Genomic DNA, 25,058 nt, shown 5'->3' on the forward strand with positions numbered 1-25,058 from the left:
GATGGAAAGAAAGAGGATTTCATCTGCTCTAACTCTTCCTGATTCTGTGTTTTGTTGATTGTATGTTATGCTCGTGGGGGGCATTGAGAAGAGAGGAGGCATTTGCAAGCTTGTCTGATCTGAGTGGGTGAAGCCTCCAGTGTAAATGGAACATTCTTGTTGAATTGTGGGAGTTTTGTTATAGTCTTCACTGGGACCAGGATTTCATCCCCCTGTGGGTTTTGATAATGGACATGTCACCATTGGAACTCATCCTTGTTAACCGCTAACTACATTTCACACTGTGGTCTATTTCAGTGTCCTGCTGGGTCCTCCTTAATCTGTAAAATTATAGAGCTGGTGCTATGGTTCCATGAATGTTGCTGATACAGCAAGATGTTTGTAGAAGCCAGCTGAAGTAAGAGACTGAGAAATTAATCTGTGTCATATTAAAAACAGACTAGTCTAGTTAGTAGTAAATGAAACAAAGGCTGTGTGTTTTAATATATTTAAACCCCATCAAAATTCTTACACAATTTTTCTCTTTTATATACGGGAACATCTAAACAATTGTATTCTGGTCATTTTCTAAACATTTTTATTTGTTAGAAATTTGTTAAGATAAATATAGCTGATCTGTTTTAAGTGTAACAGAAACTAGCAGTTGTGATTTCTGATCTTTCTTAAAAAATACCCATTAGAGTATTATACCAATTCCACAGTTATAGGATTTACATGTTTTTCTCAGCTATTTTGTGACACAACTAATTAAAATCTACTTCTTTGTTCCCCTTTGGATATAATAAAACCTTGCCTTATTCTGTCTGTCATTCTAATCCCTCTTTCTTTTCCTTTCTTTGGCACATTTCTAATACCTCTTCAGACGAGTCAGACACTTCTGGTTCACAGGTACAGAATCCACGCTGCTCAACACCTTTTGACAAAATGGATACATCCTCCCGTGGCTTGGAAGTGATATACGCTGTCAAAAAGTGTTTTCCAAATGGTTTCTCTTTGTCACCTCTACCAGATTTTATCCTCCATTGTAGAAATGTTCAGTTTAATGTTGCGTTTCAAATCATTTTCGGCTGAAAAAGTGTGTAATGGAATCAGGGGGTCCCATGAATACTTTTAACAGTAGGAGATGCCTTTTTTGTTTTGAACACTAGATTCCCAACAGACCCACGACAGCAGTGAAATTACACTTTTGACCTTATTCACTAAAGTGTTCCTTTCTCTTTATGATTAAATGAGAGTAACCAACAATGACTTTCTCTAAAATGCATGAGTTTTCCTCTTTTCTATGTTTTTTACAAGAAAGGAAGCCTGGCAGTTCCCAGATGATTGCCTCCTCTTAAAGGGGGACTCCTCTGCTCTGTGCATGCATTCGCTCTCACATTTTTATATAAAAGGTGTTTTATACATTTTTAAGGGATAAAAGATTGATTTTCCTCATAATCCTTAGTAGCAGGAACAACACGGAAATGCAGTGACCAGTTACCTATTTTTGTTGCCTCATGAACCATTCAATTTAAAGCCAGAAAGTAAAAATCTTGCCCCAACCATTGCTTTAGGGTATTGACTCTGAATATGACAAATAAACAGAACTTTAAATATATGTGAGAATGGATTGGACACAGTGCTCACATGCTCAGAGATCATTCAGTTGGCCATAATGAAATGCACAGTTGAGTCAAACTGAAATAAAAATAGAAACATTTTCTGAAGAATCACATGTACTCCTCTTACGCTTCCAACCTGTGGATGTTTCCCTTCATATACTTGTGCACTAGGCTTTGGCCCATCCAACCATTAGGTAAATGCAGTATTGCTGGGATTTCCCTCTGTACGACCTTAAGCATGGACACTCAGGCACATCAGTTGTATGGCTTTTCGGGGCTGGGGGGTTTATTGGATCAGGCAATACGTTCCATGGATTAGCCTGGTCAGAAAAGAGGTAGCAATAACAGGTTTTGGTTCATCCAATTTTGAATACTTGAACTGGTTTTTATTTCTTAAATACATATTTTTCTGTCTATTTCTACCAGCTCTAGCTATTAAAACTATCTGTCCGTATTTGTAAAATCCATGTAGACATGCTGTGAAAAGCACATGGTGGAATTTCACAGTATTATTTATGTAGGGTCTATGCTAAGAATACAAGTTATTGGGCTCAATACAGGTGTAACTGGATGAAATTCTATGGTTTGTATAATAAAGGAGTCTAATAGTGATCTAATGATCCCACTTCCCTTAAAATATATGAATGTTTTTGTTCCATTTATTTAATTGCTCTGGGATGAAGTGGTTTTTTTTCTGGGCGGGGAACAGCACAAAGCCAATAAGCTGGAAGAGAAGTGAACTTTAAAAGTAAATACAATTTGGGGCCTAAGGTATTTGACACTTCTTATTTCATTTCCTGCAGTAAGTGCTTTTTTTAATTTCTTCATAGCTGATATAAATTAATGATTGCTATGGATCTGAAGTAACCTTGTCATCAAGGAATATTCTGTTAGTGTTGACATAATCATTCCATACAAACATGAATCACCGAGCCTCATATAGCAACCTCGCCCTCTGGCTGTACTATAATGTTTCACTAGTGTAGTTAAAATTAAAATGTCAGCATTAAATATGGCGAACCAGATGGGCTGTGGAAACAATAGCTTCTCCAAATCCAGTAGTTTTCTATCTAGCTATTCCCTTAAAGAGGCTTGCTTCTAGGACAGCCTCCAAAACATAAGTATTCAGACAGTTGCAATTCTAGTATAAAATCACATAGCCACAATCCCACAATACTCTGGGAGCTAGCACTTCCAGAAGTCATTGTGCTTTATTACACACATTCACACACACATCCTTCATGTGTGATGAAAGCAATAATGGTATAACATGGCATTGCTGGTATGTGAAATATGAAGTTAAAAGCTGAGTTCCCCCAGCACTGTAGAAATGTGTATTTTATACTTTTCAAAATAGTTATTTTAATGTTCTTAGTTCCCACATTAGTCAACAAAATTGCTCCCTTAAATCAAGTCATTTTTAAAGTGACCATAGTACTGATGTTGATCGTACTGGAGACTGAGGGCCTTGTCCACAGAACAGACTCTGTTTAGGGAGCATCAGTACTTCAGGGGTCATGGCGGGGTACTTCAGTCTCCATGCCCAATTAGGACTGATCCAGTATCCTTTGGATCTATTGGAAAGATTCCCCTCTTCTTCAATGAGTACTGGACCAGAAATTTAATCCTTAGCTTCCTTGGTGAGATCGCCAACAAGCTTGCCAGTTGTGGTGCCAGCATCTATGATGTGGACTGAAAGTAACAACCTTCAGTGACATGTAGCTGTTAAATGGCTTGGACTGAGTACTGGATAGCTTGCGAGAGTGGTAATGGGATATTGAGTACTACTATTGATCTGAGCTGAATTCAAGCCGATGACCTAGAAGTGAAAGCCTGACTGTCCCATTTCTAATCTCTTGAGCTATCTAGTCCCTCAGTCCAAGCCATTTTATTCTTATGTGCAGTTGCATCTCTCTCTCACATGTTAAGATAAATTCTAGATTTTTGTATTTAATGTGAATAAAATTCAAGGGAATTCAGGACTTAGGCTCTGTACCATCCTAGAAGCATTTTTGCTTTGATTGTTTCAAGGTTCTCATGCTGGGCTGGACTGTTTCACACCATATGGCTGTAATATCTAGTCAAAACAAGCTAGGCGCATGAAACGCCCTGGCTTTCCTACCTTAAAATTTCATTCTGTGTGCGCAATATTAGTCCCTTAGGGCTCAATTCTGCCCTCAGATACATGCATGAGACAGCCATCAAACTTAAATAGGAAATATTCCAGTGTCTTCCAGGACCTGAGCCCTAAAATGTGTTTTGCTATAGATCTCCTCTTAAATGGCAGGTTTTTTTTAAAAAACAGTAGAACTCATAAGTTAATAGTCTAACAATAGTATTGATGTGTGTGATGCTTCCATTGACTTTAACAATAGCTCCTTTAGACCAAATTTAGGATCCATAGAATCTTTCTGATTCATTCTTTTAAGATAAATTCTGTTAATGTCTTTTGATTATTCTAGCATGGCTCAATACAGACTATTTATCAACATACTGAAACCCTAGACCCTTCAAACTGTGTCAAACCGATACTCATGAGTCAAATTACAGATGAAAGGGTTATGAAAACTGGCTAATGTATTTGAGCAGTTGTCTCTGTTTCAAAGCCACATTAAATTAACCATTAGCAAAAAATAAAGCAAAGCTGCACGCACACAAAACAGTCAGTGCTGTTCTTATTTCGGTTTTGCAAATGAAGGTGTTGAACTTCTGGGCATACTGCGAAGCCTAATTGTGACTTCCACCAAGTCATTTTTACCGGACTGGAATGGGGGTGTCGGGGGGGGAGATGACAGGCAGACCCATCACTAGTTTAAACTATATTTAGAAAAAGATTCTGCCAAAATTTCTCCCCAGTGTTCTCCCCATTTTAAAATGATTGAATTATTACCACTAGGGGAATCCCTCCCCACACAGAAAATAAATGGAATTTCTGATATTAGTAGCAATGGTATTCTTAGCTTTCATGAAGTAAATGTGATGCTGTAGGGTGGGTTTCTATGTTTTCCCCTCTAACTTCCACTAATAAACCTGTAGCATCATTTGCATGTGGAATTCAGAAAAAACAAGAGCAATAAGCTCATAGTCTCTGTCAAAACTATTTCCCCCCCCCATTTTCCACCCCTTACAGACCCCTTGCAGCTGAAGCCCCGCATTTCTGCATTCTCTGCAACACAGATTCAACCTCTCCATGCGTTCCTGTTCATTTCCACATAACCCCTACAATCCCACCCAGCCCATTTGCCCCTTCCATCGTTTCAATACATCATTGCTATATTTGCATATTAGCTAGTGATTTGGAGGTTACATTCACCCAATATAGCATGAAATGACTCATGGGGACGTGATGTATTGTAGTTATGCCATAGACCTAATTGTGAAAAGCAGCGCTTTAAGGGGTGTTTTCCAAGGACGGTCTGTTTTTTGAATCTCCATTTAAGGTTCATCAAAGTGTTTGTGTATACAATATACTTTTGATGGCTTTTCAGTGCCATTAGGATACCCAATGTAGGGTAGCAGTCAACAAACGGATCAAATTATCAAAGGAATTAAGATTTGAATAGCATAAGTAAAAAGGGCATAAAGGATCATAGAAGGAGGGATTAATATGATGTTAGAACTGTAAAGACTTGAATTCAAATAACAGTAACTTATGTATGCATAATGTAATGGCAAAAAAGGAGGAAAATCAATACAGCACCAAGTGTTCCAATTTTAAAATACTCTAATCTAGATGGGCAGATTTAAAGATTACAAAATCTTTTGGGAACATGTATGTCTTCTCTAACCACTGTATAAAGCACCATGAGTGCACCACTTAAGGGGCTGAATAAATAATAAAAAAAAGTATGAGAATAAAATTCTATTATCAGAATGGATACATGAACAATAAATACAGTAGAAACATTATGGACCAAATTCTTCCATGGTGTATGTCCCATTGGCTGAAACAGTTACACAAGGGACAAATGTGGCATTTTATTTTATACAGATATTTTATAGAGATGACAGAAATATATTCATTGTTTGGTAGAATTTTCTTTTCTCTGTGCTATTTGCAGAAATGTGTGTGAAATCTGCCAGATGATCTATAGCCATCCCGTTACCTGTCTTCCTCTGGCAGGTAGCTAGTTAGATTTGTGTTAAACAGGATTTGCTTTGCCATTTCCATTTGCTGCGAGAATGGAAATGTTCTGATATGACATACGACCAATGAATAACTGGAAAGTGGCTTTCATGAGTCATCTGAAGCCAGCAGGTTGGAACGTGTCAGCCCCTACTGGGATTAAAGCCTGCAAAGGGTGGTTCTGCAATCGGTAATTCTGCAGTATCTCCTCTGGGCGTCTGGCTGTAACAAATAAGAATGTACCCTGTCGACTTGGGTTGAAATAACTCCTGTCCTACTTGTTTGGGTGCCTGATTTTTCTGAGCTCTAAGAATGAGGTGAATTTGACATAAGCAAATCTACTGTTTTGCTGTTCCACCAAAAATAAAATGGGGCAAGAGTTGGCCAGGGGGGAAGACTGTTTTTTTTTGTCTTGCTCTGGTCCAAGCAGAATAAGACCCAGCAAATGTTAGTTAGAATGTTACTACACATGTCCCAGTATTTTCTGTAGTCTCTACTGACAATGTTTGATGACAATTGCAGGGCCATAATAATCAGGAACAAAGAAGTTATTCCAATGTCTTCAGAATTCACTCCTGAGACTGAGCGTCAGCGACTACAATATCTGGTAAGAGACCTGAGGATTGTACTAGCTGCTGCTGCTACTGAATGTTGCTCTGCCATGTGGTCACAAGATTGTTAGGTAACATTTTACTATAGCACATCTCTGAGCACACTGAGTAGGGTACTTCACTCCCTCCCAGTATTTACTGTGCAATGGTATTTAAAGTAGCAGCTTGACATTTGTGTCTGAGACAGACGGTGGTGCATATTGTTTTCCTGTGTTTTATTAGCCTGGCTGACAGAGATCTCTTACCCAGGCTGGGTCCACCATAGAGGTGGTTTCATTCAGTGTGGGTGGTCTTACTCGGTGTGAATAACTGTGGATTGGGAGGGATGGATGCTTTACTAGTTGGCTCAGGGCAGCCGGACCCCCTACAGCCAATGATTAGCTGATGACACAGGATGGTTTATGTGCAAAGCACTGTTAGCCTTAAGCCATGTCACAAATAACCAAATATATTTTTACTTCTTTCTGACTCAAACTGCCATTTAATTTTTACACCATTAAAACTAACAGTTGAGCCCATTGATTGCTGTATGACTGTAACAGGGCACTGGTGGGCCCCTCTAGCTTCTGCCCCTGCTGTGCTCTCAAACCAGCCATAGAACTCTGCTTTGGTGCTATCACCCGTGCTCTTTATTTACAGTAGAAGTTCCCACCACCTTGTAGCTACAGACAGCATCAGGCTTACAGCCTCAGGGACTGCTAGCTTGTGCAGCCGTAAGGGGAGAGCAGCGTCTAACTCCCTGGCTCCTCCCTTTCCTCTGCCCCTGGCTTACTTCCTGACAGCCTTTATGTAGCCCCTGGCTAACGAGGCCGGCAGCTGTTCCCCATTTGCCACTTAGGCCTGGGCTTACTCCGCCAGCTCCAATTCCCCTTCACTGATTGGAGCTGGCGTGACAGAGGGCTGGTTCAGGGTATCCTAGCCAGCACCTTGTCACACACCTTCCCCCTTATGAGCCACCAGGTTAGTCCTTCCTCGGCCTCTCCACCCCCATCCAGTGGGGTTCATCCGGGGAAGCCTCTTCCCCTCTTTCAGGCAATCACGGGTGTCATCTCCTGGAGGTTCCTTCATTCCCCACCCACAAAAATACACTGGTCGGATGGATGGATGTCCCCATAGCTGTGCTGCCACCCATGGGTCCTCACACCAATCGCACCCCAGCAGGCATCCCTTCACCTTTATCCCCTTTTCTTCTGGTAGGGGGTCAAGGCAAATCCCAACCTCCTGTTGGACATCCCGGGCCCTCCCAAGCCACCAAGCAGGGTCCCCATTTCTTCTCCTGGGAGCTGCGTTGTGGGGAGCTCCAGTTGCCCCTTTTCTCCCTCTAATGGGGCTTGGGCTGGCCATCTCCCCCGCACCTCCTTCCCCTCGATCTACCCTATTCGGGCTCACTTGTCTAGGGTTCTCATGGTTGCTACCCCGAGAACTGTGCTTCTCTTCCTCCCTGGGGCTTCTCAGTCCAGGGGTCCCCGCCCCTTCTTCGGGGAACCTTTCCTTTCCCCTCCGGGGGAGGACCCCAGTCCATACCTAACACAATGTACTATGGTAACCCCTCTACTACCCCGACCCGCTTCCATTTAAAGCTTCCCTGCACTTCTAGGGCCACCTGGGTCATCAGGCAGTATCTCTTGCCCTGTGGATACACTCCAGGGCCAGCTGTGTACCTGGAATTATCCAGTGAAGTTTTATCAGCCCCCTCTGGATGAGTGAGGGGGCTGAAGCTGTATCCACCAGGCCCCTATGGGGTTTCCTCTCCCCCTCATTAGGATGGTGGACAGTCTCTGCCCCCTTGTCCACTCTCTAGCACTAGTCCAGCCACAAAATTTGGCCCACCCACATTCCATATCTGGGCAGTCCCCCTTTTTATGTCCTGGCCGCCTGCACTGCCAGCAAACAATCACACCAGCTCTACTGGGAGCTTCTCAGGGTTCCTTCTTCCCCTCAGGGCCTTTCCCAGGAAGGGGTTCCCTCAGTTTCTTCCTCAACTCTCTGTCCTTTATAGGATCAGCTCTCCCTTCAGGGAACGTCTGCTTCCGTGTTCTCCTCAATCAGCTTGACTGCTTTATCGACTGTACTTGGCTGATGTCACCTGACCCAGACTCGGATATTCTCGGGGCGGCCCTGTAGCAATTGCTCTAAGATATGGGCATCCATTATCTCCCCCACCGTTTGTGTCTCGGGCCTCAGCCAGCAGGTGGCCTAGTCCATCCGTCTCTGGGCAAATGCCCGGGGCAGCACAGCACCCACCCATCCATCGGGCCGACCAGAACTTTTGGCAGTATTTATTCTCCAACAGGCCCAGTCTAGAGTGGCCGCCCTCACCGTCTCATAGTTCTGGGCTTGTTCCTCACTCAAGGCTATGTAGGCCACTTGAGCTTCTCCCACCAGGTAGGGAGCCAGCCATAGGGCCCAGGTTCATAGAATCATAGAATATCAGGGTTGGAAGGGACCTCAGGAGGTCATCTAGTCCAACCCCCTGATCAAAAGCAGGACCAATCCCCAATTAAATCATCCCAGCCAGGGCTTTGTCAAGCCTGACCTTAAAAACTTCTAAGAAAGGAGATTCCACCACCTCCCGAGGCAACACATTCCAGTGTTTCACCACCCTCCTAGTGAAAAAGTTTTTCCTAATATCCAACCTAAACCTCCCCCACTGCAACTTGAGACCATTACTCCTTGTCCTGTCCTCTTCTACCACTGAGAATAGTCTAGAACCGTCCTCTCTGGAACCACCTCTCAGGTAGTTGAAAGCACCTATCAAATCCCCCCTCATTCTTCTCTTCTGCAGACTAAACAATCCCAGTTCCCTCAGCCTCTCCTCATAAGTCATGTGTTCCAGACCCCTAATCATTTTTGTTGCCCTTCGCTGGACTCTTTCCAATTTATCCACATCCTTCTTGTAGTGTGGGGCCCAAAACTGGACACAGTACTCCAGATGAGGCCTCACCAATGTCGAATAGAGGGGGACAATCACGTCCCTCGATCTGCTCGCTATGCCCCTATTTATACATCCCAAAATGCCATTGGCCTTCTTGGGCAACAAGGGCACACTGCTGACTCATATCCAGCTTCTCGTCCACTGTCACCCCTAGGTCCTTTTCCGCAGAACTGCTGCCTAGCCATTCGGTCCCTAGTCTGTAGCTGTGCATTGGGTTCTTCCGTCCTAAGTGCAGGACCCTGCACTTATCCTTATTGAACCTCATCAGATTTCTTTTGGCCCAATCCTCCAATTTGTCTAGGTCCCTCTGTATCCTATCCGTGCCCTCCAGCGTATCTACCACTCCTCCCAGTTTAGTATCATCCGCAAATTTGCTGAGAGTGCAATCCACACCATCCTCCAGATCATTTATGAAGATATTGAACAAAACCGGCCCCAGGACCGACCCCTGGGGCACTCCACTTGACACCGGCTGCCAACTAGACATGGAGCCATTGATCACTACCCGTTGAGCCCGACAATCTAGCCAACTTTCTACCCACCTTATAGTGCATTCATCCAGTCCGTACTACTTTAACTTGCTGACAAGAATACTGTGGGAGACCGTGTCAAAAGCTTTGCTAAAGTCAAGAAACAATACATCCACTGCTTTCCCTTCATCCACAGAACCAGTAATCTCATCATAGAAGGCGATTAGATTAGTCAGGCATGACCTTCCCTTGGTGAATCCATGCTGACTGTTCCTGATCACTTTCCTCTCCTCTAAGTGCTTCAGGATTGATTCTTTGAGGACCTGCTCCATGATTTTTCCGGGGACTGAAGTGAGGCTGACCGGCCTGTAGTTCCCAGGATCCTCCTTCTTCCCTTTTTTAAAGATGGGCACTACATTAGCCTTTTTCCAGTCATCCGGGACTTCCCCATTCGCCACGAGTTTTCAAAAATAATGGCCAATGGCTCTGCAATCACAGCCGCCAGTTCCTTTAGCACTCTCGGATGCAACTCGTCCGGCCCCATGGACTTGTGCATGTCCAGCTTTTCTAAATAGTCCCTAACCACCTCTTTCTCCACAGAGGGCTGGCCATCTATTCCCCATGTTGTGATGCCCAGCGCAGCAGTCTGGGAGCTGACCTTGTTCGTGAAGACAGAGGCAAAAAAAGCATTGAGTACATTAGCTTTTTCCACATCCTCTGTCACTAGGTTGCCTCCCTCATTCATTAAGGGGCCCACGCTTTCCTTGGCTTTCTTCTTGTTGCCAACATACCTGAAGAAACCTTTCTTGTTACTCTTAACATCTCTCGCTAGCTGCAGCTCCAGGTGCGATTTGGCCCTCCTGATTTCATTCCTACGTGCCCGAGCAATATTTTTATACTCTTCCCTGGTCATATGTCCAACCTTCCACTTCTTGTAAGCTTCTTTTTTATGTTTAAGATCCGCTAGGATTTCACCGTTAAGCCAAGCTGGTCACCTGCCATATTTACTATTCTTTCGACACATCGGGATGGTTTGTCCCTGTAACCTCAACAGGGATTCCTTGAAATACAGCCAGCTCTCCTGGACACCTTTCCCCTTCATGTTAGCCCCCCAGGGGATCCTACCCATCCGTTCCCTGAGGGAGTCGAAGTCTGCTTTCCTGAAGTCCAGGGTCCGTATCCTGCTGCTTACCTTTCTTCCCTGTGTCAGGATCCTGAACTCAACCAACTCATGGTCACTGCTCCCTGGATGGGATAGGTTGCCCTATCCCATCCAGCACCCATGGCTACCCTCTCAAATGTACCAAGAAATGCATCCAGATCATCTGCCAGGCCCATTTTACAGAGTCCCAAGCCCAGCGGCCGGGTGCTATTCCCTACTGCGGGACTCACCATTCGTGGCAGGAGTTGCTGCTGCATGCTGGCCTGCTCTCTTATAAAGTCTGGTAGGTTTTTCTGCTGTTCTTTCTGACAGGTTAGCAAGGCCGGTCTCTCAGCCTTGTGGGACTGCTGGAAGGCTTGCAGGGCCTTCTGCATCTGCTCCTGCTGTTTTACGAGCCATTGCAGGGTCTCCTCAATCTCCGGGCCACCAACCACGTCCGTTGGCTCAGGGTCCCGGACAAGCCCGCACATGTAACTGGGCACAGGTTGGCTCCTCTAGCTTCTACCCCTGCTGCACCCACAAACCAGCCATAGACCTCTGCTTTGGTGCAGTCAGCTGTGCTCTTTATTTACAGTAGAAGTTCCCACCACCTTGTAGCTACAGACAGCATTAGGCTTACAGCCTCAGGGACTGTTGCCTTCTGCAACTAGCAGGGGGAGCAGCCTCTAACTCCCTGGTTCCTCCCTTTCCTGTCCCCCTGGCTTCCTTCCTGCCAGCGTTTATGTAGCCGCTGGCTAACAAGGCCGGCAGCTGTTCCCCATTTGCCACTTAGGTCTGGGGTTACTCTGCCACCTCCAATTTCCCTTTCCTGAATGGAGCTGGTGTGACAGAGGGCTGGCTCAGGGTTTCCTAGCCAGCACCTTGTCACAATCACATATGAGATCATAAAAAGTGGCACTGCAAATAGATTTCTTACCTGCTACAAACCAGTGTTTTGGTTTGCCTCTCAAAAGTTCAAGTTAAAGTTAATGCAGTCTCATTATTAACTGGGCAAGTCAAGGCCTGATGGTCTTCTGCTGTTCCTAAAATACCTTTTATGTTCAGCCTGGTCCAACTGTCACAGTATTTGGAGGGGTAGAGATGCAAGGTTGTTGGGATTTTAAAAAACTGTTTTTTGGAAGAAATGCCTTTTTGTTTTTCTGTGCAGATTTAATTCCTATTCCAGTTCATTGCTTGAGTCTGAAAATTTCAGAGGAAAGAACTTCTTTGGGATGTATTCATATTCAGAGAACCAAATACAAAGCAGCCCTAATAAATATTAATGCTTAGTTATATTTAAAATAATTTGTTTTCCTGTAAAATAAAGGGAATCTGTAGTATCTTGGGAGCCTGGCACTTCTCTAGGAAATAAGAGGTAAAGCATTGCCTACAAGGGATTTTGCTCTTTTGATGTCCTTTCTGGCTTATATTTGAAAACAGCAGCTGATTTGAAAAACACTTCTGCTGTTTCCCCTTGAATTTTCTTTACCTTTTTTTGTTTATTTCATTTGTATATGTAGCAAATGTGCCTGGGCCACGGGTATCATGTTCAAATGAAATACAGGCAAGACAGCAAGAGCATGAAACAAAATTAGAGACAATTTCAAACGTTCAAAAGGTAACACTTTTACTTCAGTGTAATTAAAAAAATATATATATATAGCCATCTAACAGTACTTTGAGGCACTTGGAAAATTAGTGCCAATTAGGGCAAACCTCAAAAGAACCCCAAGTTTTCTTATTTAGCTTGAATAAGCATCCAGTTCCAAAAGTTCAAATGCTTGGTTTATAATGTATCTAAACCATCTGAGATTCCTGGTCATCCTCCTTATCTTTCCAGGCCATCACCTGTCTCTTTTCATCCTTACATCTCGGGAAACCAATATTCACTGCACTTCCTTGTCTTACGGGTATTTACTTTGGATTTGTTTGGATGCAAGTCTCTAGCTTCCAGTTTAAATATAGTTTCCCAGTTCCCTCTCTCATGCATACCGGACAACAGGAAGAAATGCACATTCTGGTCATTTTAACATAAATATTTCACTCTGCAGTTGTTAGTGACAATGTAATCTTCCTTCTCATAATATGTGTTTTAGCTCAAATGAACTATAAACCCACTCCAGTCTTGTGTCCTCCAGAAATAGAGAAGAAAGTGGCACAGCTCATTGTTGCAACTAGAGCTAGTTTAACAATGCAGAAAAACTATTAGACAAAAGATTTTCTGACCAGCCCAAATTATAGCGTAGTTTTTAGTATGGCCTGTCCTACAATATCCATGAGCATGGACCTATAGCTTAGCAGCTCCAAGGAGCACTTGGGCTTCCATTCATTGAGTCACTCTCACCCCAACTATCTAGTAAGGACTAGCCTCACCTAGAGTCTTACTTCTTTAGGAGAAAAGTGTACATTCAAATGCAACCTGCGTTTAACTGAATGCAGCCCCTGGATTCCTCTCACTGATTCCATATGGATGTTTGCAGCAGAAGTAATCTGCTCTGTCAATGATCTAGAAACTTCTTGGCATTACAGATCCCCTCCTAGCAGGCATCTCCTCTTAAAGATATGACACCTTAAGACACAGATAATTTAGCAAAAGATATACAAATGTTACATGCATTCCCTTCTCTCTCCAGATTCACACCACTTGTTGTCTTCTTGCTCCCAAATAGGTTCCATTCATGTCGTAGGCCCTTCTTCAGACAGGCTTCTGCAGCCTACGAAGTGTTGTCCTTTTGCTTTGAAGTTGTGGGACTCGGCATTTGTGACAACCTTTTCACTATGATCCCTGAGGCACTCTGGAAGAAAATCATGGTGCTTCCCTTGCTAACATGCTGAGAAAAAGATAACAAAATCCAACCAGATACTGACTGTGCACTGATTTGTTGCCTTCTGAAGTTTTCTAAGACTTCAGCATTTGGGCTGGCAAAAAATATATCTGTGGAGATTGCCCCAGTCAATTTCCCTTTTAACTTCTGAAGAGACTTTTAATATGAATCATTCTAGATTTTTCCATTTAGTGCATTTTTGCAACATATATTCTCTATGTATTCACTTTGGAAACTTCTGTTAATATTGACTTTTGCAGATAGGTACAACATTATCATTTGCATTACAGTCAGCGTAAATATTGTCCGTATGCCATTCGAGGCAGGGTTCCTGCTTCAGAAAGTTTGCAGTCTAGAAAGACCATGAGCGGGCAGAAGGAATTATTGCTATTCCATTTTACAGATGGGGAACTGAGGCTCTGAGACATTACATGACTTGCTCTACAATACACAAGAATGCTGTGCTGGAGCTGGGAATTGAACCCAGATCTCCCAAGTATGTCTAGTGCCTTAGCTACAAGACCGTCCTTCCCCTCATGTAATTCTTTTAAATAGATACTTCTCTGTCTGAAAGATTAGTTTACAAAATATTACCTGGTACATGGAAATATTTTGTATGGTTTGCCGGGGGGCTCCTTTCAACTTCCTAACAATGAGTGTTGGTTAATGGTAGTACAGTTTACTTCCAAAATATGCATTTTGTCAAAAATTTCTTACTCTTGTGTTTCTTTACACATTCACCTTAGATCCAAATCTGCAGATGCACCAGAGCTCTCCTTGGTGCACTGGGCAGAAGGAGGGGCAAAGGTGGCTATAGGCCACTTTTTGTGCTCGTCTGGTGCTGGAGACAGCCAGTGTCAGTTCTCCACCAGTTGGAAACTTTTCTATATAAAGGGAAACTACAACTCTCCACCAAGGATCTGCCCCTATATTTCTGATCCTGGAGACTGTTTTCTTTTTCTAATGTTTTCCCCTATTTAGATTTCCTGTTATTTGGCTTTGAATATGGATCCAGCCCTAGAGTAACTGACCAGTGTGGTTGATACCTCTCCTGGATGTATCGCACTTAACCTTTTCCAGTTTAAGTGTGGGGTCATGAACTCAAATGTAGTGCTTGAGAAAAAGGCACAATGATAATTGTCCTTGTATTAAAGGAATAGTGCTATACCTTGAGGTTTGGCTGTATGTATGGGTGAAAATGGCAACCCTAATAGTACCATGAGTTGCAATGAAACTTCTGACAGGTTTCAGAGTAACAGCCATGTTAGTCTGTATTCGCAAAAAGAAAAGGAGTACTTGTGGCACCTTAGAGACTTCTGATATTGGATGTCACAGAATGATACATTGTAGGATAGCCTGAGTGAAGTAATCAATATTAAAGGACTTCGCAAAGAGAATTGTAAGGCACACAAATGCTCTCTACAGCCTAATTTGTTGGGATATTGGTACATAAATGTGAGTTAACTTAGTTTTCACATTTGCTTTCCAGATCAATTTTAATAAAAAGGAAATGGGGAAACCAGCCTGTTGAAAGAAAAGTGACTCATATTTCCATGAGTGGGTTCCTTTCTACATGGCTAACTGTTAAAAGAACATAACTAATGCTGAACTTGTAATATAGACAACCATAAAATGGCTGACTCCCAAAAGCATATAATACAGAATACTGTAGATTTGTGCCAAAGTAGACAGTAATAACTGTTGAAAGACCAAAATGGTGGAAAATATTTTCTGTACCCTAAAACCAGAATAGTAGAGTGAAGCCTTCTTAACTAGCCTGGTAAGGATACAGAAAGTAAAGTATTTGATATTCACCAAGGTTCGTTGTTTTTGCTTTAAGGCTAAGTAACATTTTTTCTGTGAACTATATTTTTCCCTTAGCATTCTTTTAAACCTAGATTGAGTATATGCAAAATCACTGACAAACGTGGTGTCTAACCACTATCTAAACGTTGTTAGAATTGATTCACATTTTGCTTTTGTTGATTGATTAAAGAGATTTCTTTGTATCAGCTTGTGGATCTCCTTTTAAAGATCTGCAGATGTTGAAGATTTTTGTTTTGTATTTATTTTCTTTCTGTTGCAAGGCACAATCTGTCACCAGGGGGAAGGCAAAGAGCCACACCTTGTAGTAAATAGGGAACAGTTCTCAATAAGTCAGTCTGAAAGGAGTCAATCCTGTGTGTTATAGTGGCACATTCTTATCACTTGATAGAATTACCAGGGAAACATCAAGAATAACTGCAAAAGAAATGTTTCTTCACATAAGAATTCAGCTCACATTCAGACACCAGCAGCTTCCAAATTCCCCCTCTTCTTCTCTGTTTTACTGACGTCAAAAATACTAGAATCAAGTTAAGATTCTTAGATTGTAAATCAAACGTTGAGGGTAGGCTGCGGAAGAGAAATCTTATTTGAACATTAGCAGTCCACTGGTAGCTCTGCCAGCTTTATTAATCTTATTTCACGTGTGACCTTAGACTTTCCATCTGAGCAAATCTTTATGAAACACAGTCTCTCACAATCACTTTCCCTTTGCAATAAGGGAAATTCTTATTTTTCCAAGAAAAAACGTTGCTAAAAGCCTTATGGATTTAGTTTCTTTTGGAGTTGTCTATACAGTAAAACAGGCAATTTGATAATCTAAGGGGGGAAACTCCACTGGTGGTAGGGTGTTTTTGTTTTTGTGTGTTAAATAGTGCTGCCTGTTTTAAAGGCAGAGAACACTAAGCTTTAAGTGGCCTGGATTTGTAATTATGTGCTCAAGATAATCCATGTATTTTTTTACAAAAACTGAAATCAACAATGTTCTAAACTGATTATTGACTTCATTTTTTTCAACATGGCAGATGAAAAAAGAGTGAATAGTGGAAAAGCCCAGAAAAAACTGTAATAAAACACTGAGTTTCTGGAATTTATTTAGGACATCAGTAAAATATAAAATTATCTATTAAAATTAGCAACCAGATTTCTATCCCATCTCTTGGCTGTCAAAAATTACCAAATAGATTTTATACTGCAATATACTGCATCAAACTCTTTTAGACGTGTATAGTTTTCAATATAAAAGAAAAAAAGTTAAATGCAGTGATTGTACATAAATTTACATATTGGATATTTAAAATACTAAAGTAAAAGTACAGAAAACCTCTTTCCAAGATATGTTATAGGTTTGATCTCACTAGACATTTTTAAAAATCAGTAATACCTTACAATAATTTCTTTTAGCAGGGAACAGTGATCCATCTACATGACCCATTTGGACAATATTTTAGGGGAACTTTGTTGAAAACTACAGTTTGCAGATAAAGTAATATTGTCCTGTGTTGAGAAGGGATTTGTTGGAACTCTTGTTCTAGCAAAGAGCAGAAGGTCTCCATTGAAAGTTGGGCCTTGAAAGTAGACTGCAATCTAGTCAGCCAGTCAGAGCAACATCTGCCTTGACTCCATTTCAGTGAAGCTCGAGATTTTTTCTCAAAAGATATCTGGATAAAAGAATGGAAGCAATTGGTTTCTTTAGGATAGAGTGGTGATGTGTTGAGCCTGATCCAGCTCCCACTGAATTCAGCAAGTTCATGCCTTAAATGGAGGAAATATTTTATTTTGACCTATTTGTATGAGAGCTATTGGGTAGATCAGTAAAGGTTTCAGATACTCCCAACTGCTCACTTTTCATGAGTACTACATTTATGTCATAGCTAGAAACTAATGCCAACTCATTTGATCTTCCCTGACTGCAGCTGCTGCTGAAGATAAGGCAGATTTTATTCCCTTAACCAGCTGAACAGGGGGGAAAGGGGCATTTCCAGAAGGCAAAGGGAAATGCAGCTTTTGTCTGTCCACCTTAGGCCCAGTGATCCCTGGCTAATTTGGCTCAGTTTGTCTCAGGCAGGAGCTCACTGTCAGTAAATGCAAAAACCCCACCTGTATGCATATGTAAATAAGCCTTAAATATTTTCTTTCATTTATCTTTTTGCTGCTGCTTATGGTAAAATGTAGAAGGGAAACATAACTGTTAATGTTGTGCATGAGCTCAGATGGATTAACTTTTCACATCTGAGGATTTCGGTGTAACTTCTTTCTAGGCCCCAAATGAAAACGAATGGTTTAGTCCGACGTTAGTCCCCATCACAGAATCACCAGACCTTTTAGTAACATTTGAAAGCATTCTTTGATTGAGAGACCCAGGATCTCTGTAGCTGAATTGCAGCAGGGCACAAATGAGGCATGTTGGCAGCCCTAATATCTACACAGCTCTGTGTAGATATTAGGGCTGATCCAAAAAAATTTCACCAAAGCTGTTTTTCACAGAAAATTTATTTTTTAACTAAATTAAATTTTCTGTGAAAAGTGTCCGCTTTCCACACCAAAAAAAAATCCGTTTTAACATGTGAAAGCCAAAACCCAAAATATTTTGGCAGAAAACAGAAATATTTTGATTCTGAAATATTTTGATTCACAGTGCTGCATGAGAATTGTACTTCTGGCGCCTCATGCTCCAGTTTTTTTCTATGGGTCAGGGTCACTGGATGAATTTAATCTCCCATGATACACTGCCTCCCATCACCAAGAACTGAGACCATGGTGCATTATGTGGAAAGATGTTGTTTGACCAGGGAGCTGGGCACACAGAGGAGAATGGGAATATGAGGCACCCAAACTACAACTCCCGTGAGGCAGGACTGGAATATTTCAGTTTGTGGCTGAAAACTTGACATTTTCTTTCAGGGTGAGGATTCCATTTTCTGACAAGCTCTAGTAAATGTGTTTACCCATACTATGCTTGGATCTGTCCAGCATGAATAATTATTCACTTCTGGGAGGACCAAATATACTCATGATAACAGAAAATATTGTATAACCCAGAGTTTTTGTTATAGACAATTTGTCAGGAACGGGTACAGGTTTAGCAGGAGAAATGGGTCAGTACTACTCCCCTTCCTCCCCCTGCCCCCCCGCCCCTTAGAAGAAGGAAAGCAATTAATAAAAATGTTACAAAAATGGGAGCTGGCTGGCTGACTGAAGACTACCATTGTATGTTGGTAACACTAGGTTGTTGCTGGTGCTGAACTTGAATGCAGGAGCCTGGGCTGCTTTCCCAGCTCTGCCAATGACTTGTTGTGAGCCTTTGGGCCTTAATCTCTCTCTCAGATTCTGCAGCTGTAAAATGGGATGATAATTAAGGCTATGATTCTGTCACGGAGGTCACGGATTCCATGACTTTCCGGGATCTCCGTGACTACTTCTGGGGCAGGGCTGGAGCAGCTGTCAGCCCCAGGGCTGCTGAAGCAGTGGCTGTCAGAACAGCTGGCCAGCAGCCATCCCCGGGGGCCGCCAAAACAGCAGCTGGGGTTGGGTCAGCCCCCCTGGGGCTGGAGCAGCAGCCGTCAGCCCCTGCCACAGGAGCAGCAGCGGGAGCAGCTGCAAGCCCCGGCTGTACTTTGTTTGTCCCCCCTCAGCCCTCCCCAGGGTATTTTTACTAAAAGTCAGGGACAGGTCGTGGGCATCTATGAATTTTTATTCATTGCCCATGACCTGTCTGTGTCTTTTACTAAAAATACCCTTGACAGACTCTTAGCCTTAATGATAATGCTTATCCACCTTGTCAAACTGCCTTGAGATAAATGGATGAAATGTGCTGTCCAAGTACTAAGTATTAGTATTTATTAAGTGGGAGAAAATAGAAGACTTGGAGATCTCACTGCTGATTATGGAGGTATCTGATTTAGCTTTCTACACTAACCACCAAATAGTCTGTCAGATTTTTATTCATGTGTATGAATACCGTTTGCTAGGTTAGACATCACATCTTTTAAAAAAATTAAAAAATACTTAAAAGTGTATGGGGGGAGACTATCTCATAGATGAATTTTGTTGTAAGATATGAGCATGGTTTCTGGTTTTTTGCCCATAGGCTTTCATGCAGCCCCACTTGCTGGGAAACGAGTTCACACATTTAGAGTTTCCAAGGAGGGTGCAGCGTAAGGAAGTTGGGAAGAGGATGCTCTACAGGGACTTTAACATGACTGGCTGGTAAGAACATGCCGTTTCTGAGCACTGAAAGAGGAAAAAATATCATGCTTGCATTCTTGATTAGCATAAATCTGTCTACATCAAAACAGAAGTGTGCGTGTGTGTGTTGAGAGGGGATCTTTTTAGAAAACAAAATCTTAAATAAATCATAGATTATTGTTCTCAGTTATGACCTTTGCTCATTCTTGGTGTGAGAAATTATAGTGAGGCAAGACCCTCAAAGGACATATCATGAGGCTCTTTCATGTGTTTGAAATCATTCTTTTATTTAAATATTGTCGTCTCTGGTTCAACATAAATTCATTTTCTTTAACATGCTTGAGGATCTCTTTAATAATGTGCCACTGAAATGCTTGTAGGGTAGATACCCCATTACTTTCAAAAGGACTTGAACAAGGTCCCTCACAAGAAGCTACTAAAAAAGGTAAGTAGTCATTGGGTGAGGGGCAAAGTATTAAAAACTGGCTAGGAGAAGGGAAACAAAGAAGAGGAATAAATGGTCAAATTTCTTTTTGGCAAAGGGTTAACAGCAGGGTGACTCAAGATTCTGTAACAGTTATCGCATTGTTTAATATATTTATCAATTCTGTGGTAAGGGAAATGAGCAATGAGGTAGTGAGATTTGCAGATAACACAGTCATTTAGGTTAGTCAGGAGCAGAGAATAATGGGAGGAAGTTCAGAGACCTAAACAAGCTGGGTGAATGGGCAACACAATGGCAAATGAAATTCAGTGTCGATAAATGAAAAGTAATCCACGCAGGAGGGAAAAATGTCAACTACCCAAACACCTTATGGGGTTCTAAATTAACTGTATCAACTCAGGCAAAACCTGGGCATCATTGTGAACTGCTCAATGGAGCTCTGCAGCTGTGGTCAAAATGGCAAATGATGTCAGGACGAATAAGGAATGGAATGGTGAATAATACAGATAATATTATAATGCCAGCATATAATATGTGAAGCACTGGTCATCCCAGCTAAAAAAGAACTTTTGCAGAATTGGAGGTGTTTCTTGTTGCCCTTCCTTAATGATCAAAGGCACGGAACAACATTCATATGAGGAGACTGGGGGGATGGTATTTTTAAATAGCTTAAAAAAGGAGATGAATAAGAGGGGACACGATAAAAATATCAAATAATGAATAGTATAGAAAAGATATATCAGAAGGTTCTGTTCCCCTGTCCCATGACATAAGATTAGCTACTAAGGATTAAGAGGTTTCCTGTATCTTCCTCTGAAACATCTGGCATTGACCCCTGTTGGAGACAGGAATTGCCACATTAGATCAGATCTGTGGTCCATCTAATCCAGTCCTATGTTCCCATTAACGCTGGCGTGTAAACTCTGTCAGCTCTCATGTACTCATTTTTTTGATGTTCTCTTTGTCTAAGGGTAAGTCCAGACTTGAATTTTTAGTCATGTTTTAACGTGGTTATAAATTTCAGCATAGGTAGAATACAGGTAGCTGTTGCTAGGCTAGGTATCCTGGAACAAACATTTGCATAGTGTTTACACTACAGTTTACAATCCTGTTAGTTAACATGTCTTAAACCATGACTAAATATTCACCTCTGACTGACAGCTGAAGAACAAGGGCGCGGAAAGAGCCACAAAAATGCAAGTGGAAGATGATGCCACATCATCTTCCCTCTAGTCCCGGAATTTATAAATGTGAGCAAAGAAGGGGGACCACTTTTGTACTGATGTCGTTGGTCAGCAGTTGAGTATCTTGTAGCAATTTTCTCAGACTAAGTCCAGTGCTGGCATATCAGCGGTCTCTCTTTCTCTACTTCAGAGCTGAAAACAATCCAATGGTCAAGGGACTGCTGTGTCCTTGTGAAGCTTAGCTGATCAGATAAGGGTGCCATTTCAGTTTTAAATGTGCTTGGTCAAGGAAGTTGTGCTTCCCACTACCTGTGTGTTCTTGTGTAATAATCTTCTAGGCAGGAGTCTTCTGTTTAGCTCATAAAACAGGCCCCTGAGTTAAACATGTGGAATCCTTTTAATGGCTAAAAATATGGTTAAGATGTTAGATTTCTAACATACCTACAGGCTCAGTGATTGTTATTTCATGATGATGATTTCTCTCCTCAGGTTGCTTACTTCTCCCTTTCCCTCCTTGAGTTAGGGTAGCTATTATAAAGTTTAAACCAGTATATATTTCCTTACTTTCTCCAGAAGACTCACTAAAGCCTGGTGTACTAAGCCACAGCCAAACTAGACCTCTTCATGCCAAATTTGAAGAGAAAGAGGGGCCGGGGGAGGGATTAATTAATTGGCAAGATCTTTGATCAATGAACCTCCCGCATAAGTGAGTAGATGTGTGGGTGGTTTTTGAAAGAGAAACACACTCTCTCACTTAATTATTGAATACAAAGAAAACTAACAAAGTCCAGTGGTGTAAAACATAACCCCCAGGCTTTCCCTTGGAAAAGGAACTGTGCTTGATTTTAAAATTCAGGGCGTTTTTTCAGTGTTTTCTATTAGAAGCTATAAGATTTTTTTTTTTCCTTCTACTGTGCTCTGGAGCTTTTCAGAGGCTCAACAATAGATTGGCTTGGCCAGCTTGTTTGGATTACAAAAGGTTATTGTCTCTGGGACTGTCATAATGCAGTTGGACTTCTTTTTTCTTTTTTCCCTGTGAAGTTTCCACGTTGGCTTTGTTTCAGCAGCTCACAGTGGTAGCAGAGCTGCCAAATTTCCTCATAGCATAAGGACAGCCACCGATCCAGCAATGTGCACTGCCTCACACTAGTCTAAGGCTGCCTGTAATTGCTTTGAGACCAACCCTTTCTCTTCTCCCCCAATCCTTACCCCTTCCCCATCCCAACCTTGTCTCCTTTCTCTAGCTCGTGTGTTCAGATTTTGTGCCAAAAATTCCACTATAGCCTTTAGGTGGGAGCTTAATGCAAGTCACCCCCCTCGGCGTTGTGTTGAGCAGCCATCACAGGATATGTACTATAGCTGGCAATGTATCTTAAGAGCTCTGTCTCCTGCTGAACATGCCTCTGAGCTATCTCAAGCTGCAATTTTCTGGCAGACGTCCGTATTACTAAATTGAAAGAACAGTTTCTCACAGCTGGATCTGTGGTACTGGGTTCCCAGGCCTATGGCTGGTAAAGTTAAACCTTGTCATGAAGATGGCATGTTTGGTATCTTTCCACATGTCCTGCTGGGCTGTCCATGAGACAATAGATACACCAGTGATGTTTCTTCACCTGTGGCCATAAAGTCTAGCAGCTGCCAACGTTCCATTTCCTGGCAGCTTGTGAGGTTTCGGAATTTATTTTCAATCTGTATGGGAACAAAACCTGAACCTTTGGAACGTTTTCACGAAAACAGAATTGTGTTGAAATGGCTGGTTTGAGACTGAAACCTGAGCTTTTTGTGTCAGAAAGATTTTTTGTGTCAGAAGTGACCAGAACCTTGAACAAAAAATCCTTCCTGGTGAAAATGTAGTCAAAACCAGTATGTCTCCGCAAAATATTTTGGCTTTGATGAAATTGCATTTTATTGAAAAGTTTCCAACCAGCTGTAGTCCCAACTACATGTAAGGGATTAAAAACTAGGAATAAAGCAAATAGAAGTCATAAGCAGAATCTGAGCATTCTGTGTACCTAATGGTACAGCTGTTCCCAGATCTGCTCTGTCTGTGAGGTTTTGTGGTTGTTGTATATGATTAGCTGCCAATGGTCATCACGTTTTGGGGAGGGATCCCTGCGTGCGACTTATTCCAAACCAAAAAGGCTGGTATCCTAGGACTAGCGCTAAACAAAACCCATTTTACTCTAGGGTCAATATTGTCCCCCTCCTGGAATGCTGCCAACCTATTTAGTGCTCTCTCTTTTCTTTCTAACAGGGAAGATCTTTCAGCCTCGGATCATCTGATAAAATGAGTTTAAAGCAAAGTTGTTTTTTTAATTTTGTTTAAGATGAATGACCTTTGCTTTTATTGTGCAGGCTGCATTGGCGTCTGCAACTCAGACTCCAGCTCTCAAAAATAAGGGCTCATTAATCACTTAACAGGGACCCAGAATCCCACACAAAGAGCTAATTGTGCATGTTTTGTTTGGGAACACGCAAGTTGATTTGAACAAATATTGTCAAGGTGGATGCTGTACTATTTTTTATTGCTCTGTTCAATGTCCTCCGACAGCACATTCAGGTAGCCTGCCAGAGAAGTGGATAAGCAGATTGAGAAATGCCACAGAGTGCTTTATGAATCCGACACCGGCGCTGCACCCCCGTTTAATATAAATTGATTTATTGAATCAAGCACAGAAGCCTTGTTACAGAAACCTCAGGCTTTATCGTCTAGAGAACCACCTAATAAAACAGCCCCAACTGACACTCCTCATTAGCTTTCCTCGGATCCCAAGGCAGTATTTAAAGTGGCAGTGTCCCTCTTTTAGGCCTGAATTTATCTGCTGGTCAATGCCTGTGGGTCTAATTAACTTAACATTATTAGTCTTATTCAGATAAGCTGCATTTCCTAACAGCTTGACTCCAAGTTGTAAAGCATAATTGGAAGTCTGCAAATCCTGCATCTTCGCCCGCTTGATTACACCTTTTAGCCAAATTCATGTAATTTACAATAAAAAGTTCATATTTTTTATTAGTATTTTATGGGCTTTTTTGTCTAATGGAACCCTCCGTGCTTCCTCTGTTGAAATTCTGACTGTATTGCTGTGCTTAGACCTCAGTCTCATATCCTTTGTAGAACTGCCAGGGAGAGATCAAATTTTAATTTCATAATTACTTCACAAGAAAGCAGCCTTTTCCTGGTCGTGCCTGGTATTAATTTCCTCCCAGCAACTTACATTTTTATAATTTAATGATTATGGCAACCTTGGCAGCTTTAGGCCTTTCTAGAGAACAGGGGGGTAGGATGTTATTTTTGCAGCAGGAACTGTAATCTAGAGCTACTAGCAAACAGAGCAAGAGGGAGAAAACGGCAAGGCAAATTAGCCACTTGCAAAGCTCCTGTAACGGGAGAGGGACTGGAGAATGGTTCTTTCACATGCGTAGATGAGGCAGCTCATTGCCTGGTTGTCTGGAGCACAGCTCTGTAATGATAAATGGTTGTTTGCAATGTGCATGTTCTGCATCTTTTCAAGATTTGCAGCTCTAACTGCAGGAACAGTGGGGGATGAGACCTGACCTGCTGTGTACAGCACATCTCCTGACGGTGATGAATGACTCTGCTTTCCCCAAGTGCACACATGCCGCAGGAACTGAGCCAGTGTCTTTGGGGCAGGATAAAACAAAGACAAAACAGAAAAGTAATAGTCTTCGCTGCACCAAAAGGAGAAA

At 42.0% G+C, this 25,058-nt stretch overlaps 1 protein-coding gene across 3 annotated transcripts in view; it reads left to right on the plus strand.

Moving 5' to 3' along the window:
* PPM1H (protein phosphatase, Mg2+/Mn2+ dependent 1H) overlaps window positions 1-25,058 on the plus strand; it is a 224,873-nt gene that overhangs the window by 152,744 nt on the left and 47,071 nt on the right. For 2 of the 3 annotated variants that reach the window (XM_073327913.2, XM_073327915.2), the window contains 2 exons: window positions 6,250-6,334; window positions 19,624-19,742. The exons of the other annotated variant lie outside the window; for it this stretch is intronic. In XM_073327913.2, the coding sequence (XP_073184014.1) occupies window positions 6,250-6,334; window positions 19,624-19,742 (204 nt within the window). The remainder of the gene's footprint in view (window positions 1-6,249; window positions 6,335-19,623; window positions 19,743-25,058) is intronic. 3 annotated transcript variants of the gene reach the window in all.

Source organism: Lepidochelys kempii, chromosome 1 (assembly GCF_965140285.1).
Source record: "Lepidochelys kempii isolate rLepKem1 chromosome 1, rLepKem1.hap1, whole genome shotgun sequence".
NCBI classification, from domain to species: Eukaryota; Metazoa; Chordata; order Testudines; family Cheloniidae; genus Lepidochelys; species Lepidochelys kempii.